At 50.8% G+C, this 7,500-nt stretch overlaps 2 protein-coding genes across 5 annotated transcripts in view; both read right to left on the bottom strand.

The window, feature by feature from the left end:
* The window catches only part of bcar3 (BCAR3 adaptor protein, NSP family member), a 44,989-nt gene extending 41,856 nt beyond the window's left edge, over positions 1–3,133 (bottom strand). The window contains exon 1 of the mRNA XM_086173085.1: positions 3,030–3,133. The gene's annotated coding sequence lies outside the window, so the exon portion shown is untranslated. The remainder of the gene's footprint in view (positions 1–3,029) is intronic.
* A 945-nt stretch (positions 3,134–4,078) lies between these two features.
* Positions 4,079–7,500, bottom strand: part of fnbp1l (formin binding protein 1-like) — a 37,197-nt gene continuing 33,775 nt past the window's right edge. For 2 of the 4 annotated variants that reach the window (XM_086173916.1, XM_086174084.1), the window contains one exon: positions 6,873–7,500. This exon is cut by the window's right edge and continues 528 nt beyond it. Coding sequence is in view for 2 of the 4 variants with exons in the window: in XM_086174167.1 (XP_086030293.1) it covers positions 6,942–6,949 (8 nt within the window). In the remaining 2 variants the exon portion in view is untranslated. The other 2 variants (XM_086174167.1, XM_086174005.1) reach the window with 2 other exon arrangements.

Genomic DNA, 7,500 nt, shown 5'->3' with positions numbered 1-7,500 from the left:
GTTTGGAATGGTGGGTTTGTTCTGCAGTAGGCCGCCAGACACGGTCTACTGAGCGCGAGCAGTTGCGACTTCACCCCCCCGCGACCCCCGACCCCCCCGCTGTTATTCACACCTCTCGCCGTCGACGCCTCGGCGCCGACAGGAAGCTGATTAAGCGACGGGAAGTCACTCTGTTTAGTGTTTCCAGCAAATACCGCGATGCGGGGCTGGTTTCTGTCCCCACCGTAGCAGTGTGTGCGTGTGTGTGTGAGAGTGTGTGTGTGTGTGTGTGTGTGCGCTAATATGCCATTGGCAACGACAACAGGCGGGTCGTCGTGGCAACTGAGCATGGGCAGAAGTGCCCACCCACACACCCAATTCCATTAAGTGTTGAACAAGACGTGGCTGTTGCTGAATGGTGTCACACACACACACACACACACACACACACACACACACACACACACAGAGGCCTCACTCTATTGGTCTGACCTACGGGTCCGTTGTCATGGAGATGAGAGGAGTCTCTCATCCAAGATGTGGACCCATGTCCAGGAGTGGAGGTTGTTCTGCTGATGGAGCGACCGGCGCTGACACACACACACACACACACACACACACACACACACACACACATGCGCGCGCACACACACACACAACAGGCCTTGCCGCATGTATGTACGTGTGTGTGTGTGTGTGTGTGTGTGTGTGTGTGTGTGTGCCCCCACTAGCACAAACCCCCTTCTCCCTGGAAGGTCAATAACTCCCATCAGGACCTCCATCTTTCCACCAGACGATGCGTTCAAGTGCGCGAGGGTTCCATCTTGGAGTTTCGGAGCGCAGAAGAAGACGAGTGAGGAAGAGCCCCTGCGCCCCCGAACTTCTGCTCCCCCCCGGGGGGTTTCCTGCTTCCTGCCGCCTCCCGTCCAAACCCCTCCATCACTTGACCTCCCGTGTTTCCCACGACCGCGTATCTCCGGAGCGTCGTCACAGCATCCATTTATATCTCGCCATATATACACATATATTTACACAGACCCGCCCCCGCGTCCCGAGAGCGACCAAAACAAGGGCGGCTCGAACTGCGAGCCGGCCGGCGCTGGAGGACGAGCTCCTCCTCCCCGAGGCCCGCGCTGGCCAAGGGCGTCCGGCCGGCCCGTCGCATTAGACAGATTGAATTAAAGCCCGGGGGGGGGGGGGGGGGGGGGGCTGCTGCAGGACCAGGCTGCAGAGACACTTCTCTCCAAGGCTCGTGTGTGTGTGTGTGTGTGTGTGTGTGTGTGTGCGCATATTTACTTGAAATGGTGCTGTTTCATGCGACAGCTGCAGTACCGGTAGTCAACCACTAGGTGGCAGTGTCACATGGCGTGCGCCGAATTAAAGCCACCGATTTTTTTCTTTCTTGTTTACATAACCGAGGTCGTCACGGCAACCGCATTTCCATGTTCAAACGAGGCCGCGTGCAGGTTTGTTCCTGCCGAGAAGAGGGTTTTATAGGAAACGATTTTACAGGTGATTTCGAACCTTTTCACTGGAAGGTGATTCGAGTGCTGCGCACACATGAGCACAAACACACACACACACACACACACACACACGCCCCCCTACGTCTCATCAACCGAAGTGCCTTTGAGCGAGCAGGGAGACCCCAGAACCTCCAGGGGGCGGTCCAGTCATTGACGCTGGTTCCTCCACACACCGGCCTTTTCCAGCCTCCCTTCTCATGCGTTGGCGCAATATCTAAAATGTGCACGTTGTTTGCGATCAAAGGAAGCATGGCTGTGCACGGTTCCACCTTCACGAAGCTTCTGACCACGTCAGGAACGTGAAGAACACGCGTGAAGAACGAAGAGAACCAGGATTCGGGTCCTTAAAGAACAAACGCAGAGGAGGTCTCACTCTGTCACTAAATTTAGTGACCCAAATGAGCCACGCAGATTAGAAAGTGTGTGTTTGACACCACGGGTCGGGTGTCGGGGGAGGAGGAGGGGGGGGGGGGGGGCGACCCTTTAACCCCCCCGATCGCTCCCCAAAAGTGCGAGGAGAAGCTCCGGGTGGCTGCGACTGCTCGTCCCTCCGACGTGTCTGGAGCTGTTGGAACGCCTGCGGGAGATCGGGAACTTTACGACATCGACTCTGCTCCGACTCGTCGTTCCTGCGACGTCTCCTCGGCTCCGTCCGCCTGGAGGCCGCCTCGCAGACAGTCGGCGTAACGGCACCGCGGCCGAGCGGAGGTCGGCGGATGTCGGCGGAGGTCAGCGGAGGTCAGCGGAGGTTAGCTTTCCACGTTTCACGGCAAGAAGATCCCCGGCTGGCGTGGAGTCTCCTCGTTGCCCCCGTGTGTGCGTGGGGTCACGGGCTCCCTCGCCGACACGCTGTCGGAATCCAACTCCTCCTCGGACCCCCCCGCTCCGCCGTAAATCCAGCGAGGACACGTTGAGGAGATCCGACCGTCGTCAGGATGAAATGTCAGAGGCCCTTCAGCGCCGGGGGGACAGTAAAGGGGAGCTGTTTTCCTGAGTCAGCGCTGACGGCGAGGCTTCCCCTCGCCGCCGCACAGCCGACTGAAGGAACAAACATCTGCACTTGTTTTTTTTTTTTGTCAGTTTTACATGTGACTTTGCTAAATAAATGAAAAATGCGGGGGGAAAAATGTGGAAAATCCAAAATCAATCACACTGATATAAAAAAAAATTAACGTTGTTGAATATAATATCTTATGTAATGTCACACTCTTAAAATAAGTCATTTTTTCACAATTTTTTTTTTTTTGCCTAAATCATCTCCTCATGATGCTGACCACCTACATCCTCAGTTAAACACATTGGGGTTCAGTTTTTTGTGTTTCCTGAAACGTCTGAAAAAATGACTTATTTTAAGAGGGTGACGATAAGATATAGAAGATCTTTCTTGTCAGAAATCAAGGTAAATGCAGGAGTTTGCAGGAGGTGTTCGCGGTGCATTCTGGGAAATGGAGTCCAGCCCGGAGCTCCACGGAGGAGGTTCGAGGGTTCGGATCGGTGTGGAAATGCGGAGGGGGTCGGGTTTACCTGCGGGGGCTGCGGGGCTGCGGGGGTCCGTCCGTCCTCCCGCCGGGAGCCGCTCCGCTCCGGGCTGCAAAGTTCCGGCCGGCGCCGCGCAAACACGACCGGCGTGTGTGCGCGTCTCCGCCTCGACTGAGGTCTGCAGCACCTGACAGGGGGAGAGACAGAGTGTGTGTGTGTGGGTTTGTGTGTGTGTGTGGGGGTTTGTGTGTGTGTGTGTGTGTGTAGGGGGGGTAAGGTGATGGTGCGTTCACGTACCTCTACGGAACCCGCTGTGAGTTACATTCAATTTGATTCAGGAAAACCCGATGCTTGTCTTTTGGGAAAGCAATAACCCGATCAAGCAATCGATTATTCTTATTGGTGCGACGGGAAATGTGACGTCACAGCGACGTAATCCACTAAAACCAACGTGTTTGAAAGATGCGAAGATTCACGTTTTAAAGTCCTTCAACGCAACTTTGGCGACTGACTTTTCAAACGATTTTTTTGGTTAAATTTTTCGATCTCCTCATCAGTTTTTTGTAGTTTTTTTTAGTTGTTTTCCGTTTAATATTACAATTAAAAATAATAGTTGTCTTCTTACTTTAAGGTCATGAAATGCTCATTAGGGGAAGTTCCGGTTGTGGCCGCTAGAGGGCGCCAGAGGGCCAGAACCACAAAACAAACATTCAAACCGAGACAAAATAAAACAAGAGGGGAAAGAACAGCGAAGAAAAGAAAGGAAAAGAAACGTGAAACCTGAAAAAAAAAAATATTAATTTTTTGCTGGGATTAGCACTAAATAATTTTACCAAAAAAAAATAGTGCCGAGCTGACAACTTGCAGACTGCTGTTTTAAGTCTGTTAATGATTTCTAGTTGTGAGATGTAGATAAAAAAAATCTATTTAACGTAAAAATACAAGTGATGCATTGAAGTCTTTGGCTTTGAAACTTTTTTGATTCTTTCTTAAAATTAAAAATGTTTTAAAAATAAAAAAAATCACGTCATCCTAATTCTCTCCACTAGAGGGCAGCAAAGCGCAGCTTCCTCATTCAAAACGCGAGAGGCAAATCTCGTTTTCTTACTTTATTCAAACAAAATCTCGGAAGGAGAAAAAAGGCAGTTTGTTCACAAAGTGTCTTGATAACATTCAAAGTAGACAATAAAATTAAGAAATAAAAATAAAACATGTGCACGACGATATGGAAAGAAGTACTGCCATTGGTTTCTACAACAAGTCTCCGCGGGAAACGCGGGATGATTTGATTTTTTTAAAAAGTGGAATAAAATGAAAAAAATTGCAAAAAAATAAAGGAAAATCAAATAAAATAAAATAAAATAAAATGCAAAAAAATAAAGGAAAATAAAATAAAATAAAATAAAATGCAAAAAAATAAAGGAAAATCAAATCAAATAAAATAAAATGCAAAAAAATAAAAATAAAGGGAATCTAAACAGCGCCACAGTCGCAGTCACAGGGAGGCGACACTGCAGTATTTTAAAACTGTTGCTTTGCATTTCGAATCCACTGCGGTGGCCTTCAGGGACGTGCCGCTCTGCTGGTTTGCCTTTTCCTCCGCTGACAATGAAGGGCAGCCGGAAGTTTAAGAGGGGGCAAAGGTCAACCTCAGAACCCTGTTTTCAAGACAGTGACTTCCGGCGACAGCGGAAAGCGACTCCGCCTCCCACCAGTGCAAATATGTGTCTCCGATCGCGGGTCTGGGGCCGGACGGTCCGCTCATCGGGGTTCGGATCCCGACGCCGTTCTATCGGGATCTGAAACGGGCCGGCGACGAGTGCGAGGCCGGAGAATCCTGGCTTTCAGGGGCCTCGACAAGTCCAAGCAAAGTCAAAACCTTTGGAAGAACAGAACACGGAGCTTTTCCAGTAAATCCCAGCGGCTTCAGGTCTGCACCGCTGTTAAACGGACGTGATGGTGCAAACCTGCAGATCCCACGCTGTTCAGTCACACACTTCGATGAAAAGACGGGCAGACATTATTATGTGTGTGTGTGAGCATACTCACACACACTCACTCTGGAGGACACGTCAATCCAGGTCTTGCTGATTTGTTAAAGTCGAAATGAGCAAATCAGACCCGTGTTGAAACCCCCTGCTTTCAGGTTGCCATGGAAACCCATGAGCGCGCACGTATGGGTGTGAGGCATTAAAATAAATGGGGAGAAGAAAAAAAGAAACCGGCGGCGAGCGACGACTAACTGGAACCTCCTACATGAAAAGTACATTCCTCGCCGCTGAGACGTCGGAACCAACGTCCCTCCGGAGGAGACGATGATGTCATCGTGATGTCACAGCTCAGCCGAGGCGCACGGGCTTTGAGTGACAGCTGGATGATTGGGAAATGTGGGGAGCAAAGCTGTTCTTAAATGTTGTTTTTTTTTTTTTTTTTACAAAGGGGGTTCAAGTAACATCTACAGTTTCCTTCTGTACATTTCACAGCTTCACTGAGGAAACGCTTTCCAGAATAAAAACAGGAAGTGTGTGTGTGTGTGTGTGTGTGTGTGTGTAGAGCCAGCATCACTGGGAGGATTAAGTGGAATTGGGGTGAGAATGAGGAGCCAGCAGACTTTGGAGAGCGAAGGATTTAAGGAATCAAAAAAAAAAAAAAAAACATGCAGAAAAAAGACAGAATTGCTCGTCAGACTTTTGCAAAAGGAATTTTTAAAAAAAAGGTGTGTGGTGTGTGTGTGTGTGTGTGTGTGTGAGACTCTGGAGAACCTCAGGGCAAAGTGCATTCGCTGCGATCCAAACCTCGTCGACTGTCATGGGAAGAGTGAGGAGTCAAAACAAAAAGCAAAGAAATAAAAACAAACACATTCGACGCTGAAAGATGTTACTATGTACAAGTCATTCAATGATTACAAACTACTGTCACTCATTTAACTCACACACACACACACACACACACACACACACACACACACACACACACACAGACAGACCGAGTCGACTTTTTGACCCCGATGACCTTCCATGGAAGTGTGTGTGTGTGTGTGTGTCATCACATTCACAAATAGCACTGTTTAACATGGGGGTTAAAAAAAAGACGGGAGTTGAGAGTCCAACGTGGAGCCTCAGTGATGGGAAATGTAGTCCAGGAGATCTCATGGTGTGTGTGTGTGTGTGTGTGTGTGTGTGAAAGCAGTACGCTTTAAGGCAGTCCGACTGCAAAGACGCCAGAGCTCCTCTTTCTTGTTGGTCGTTGCTGGCCATCTGCTGGCCGAAGGCTGGAGTCGCAACCCGGGAGGAGATCCGAGGAGAGGAGACGGAGAAGGGAGGGGAGATAGTCCTGCTATCTGCCTCCAGGGGTGGAGGAGGAGATGGAGGTGGAGGTGGAGATGGAGATGGAGGTGGAGATGGTGGAGGGGGGGTCCCGCTCCAACATGGACAGATCATGCTGGACATAATGAAGACACGGAGAGCGAGGAGGCGTTCGGCAGGTGTTAGCACGCAGGAGGAGACACACCTGGAGATGTTTCGTGAGGTGACGCCGCGTTATCATGGAGGGGTCAGAGGTCATGGAGGGGTCAGAGGTCATGGAGGGGTCAGAGGTGAAGGCAGGCATGAGGAGCAGAGTGGCTCAGGCGGGCAGGCAGGGTGAGCGGACGGAGCGGATTAGTGGTTGAAACCCCAGGCCTACCTGACCCTGGGCCACCAGGAGGGGGTTCCTCCTGGATATTGATCCCCGGCTTGAAGCTTCGCCGCCGGGGCCGATCGATCGGCTTCCGACGGTAACTTCTCCAAACTTCTCCGCCCCCTCCCCCGGATGATGCAGTGATTATGGATTATGAGCATGCAGACGTGCACCCCCCCCCTCCATCTCCCCCCCCCCCCCATCTCTCCGACCACCATCACCAAAAATGAGCGTGAGCCCTCCGCCGGCCAATCAAGTGGCCCGGCCACCCTGCGGCCCTCAGGAACCTGCGGTCACACAGGAGACAGACGGTTACTTGGCCGTGCACGCCGGACATCTTCACGTTTGACCCGTTCCCACGTTTGACCGGCGCCGCTCGTCCGCGGCGTCCAATGACGGCGCCGTTCCGCTCCGGCAAAAGCGCCCACCCCCATCACAGTAATGCAGGTTTGTGTTACCATGGAAACCAGTGAAACAACTCCTGTCTTCTTCCCGTCTGTGTGTGTGTGTGTTTAAGCTTACACTCCTAGATGGCAGTCTGGAGTCATGCTGGGGGGGCATGCAAACTCAAATCTGATTGGTTTTTAAAAAAAAAAGGCCTTTTTAATGAAAATATATGTTGCAGCGAGACAAGATGGCTGACAGAGGAGATGTTCTCAGAGGAGATGTTCTCAGAGGAGATGGGAAGGCGTGGCAAAGTCCACGTGAAAAACAATCCTTGGCGTCGAGAGATAAATTTTTTTTGTCGGAAAAGATGAGCGGGTTGCAAAGGGCACCGGGAAAACAAGGAGAAATAAAAATGCGCATTAAAAAACACACACACACACACGCATGCGTG

The sequence above is a fragment of the Fistularia commersonii genome, chromosome 1, assembly GCF_037954325.1.
Source record: "Fistularia commersonii isolate RoL2024-O1a breed Wild chromosome 1, RoL_Fcom_v1.0, whole genome shotgun sequence".
Lineage (NCBI taxonomy): Eukaryota > Metazoa > Chordata > Actinopteri > Syngnathiformes > Fistulariidae > Fistularia > Fistularia commersonii.
This window is presented reverse-complemented; position numbering and strand designations above follow the sequence as displayed.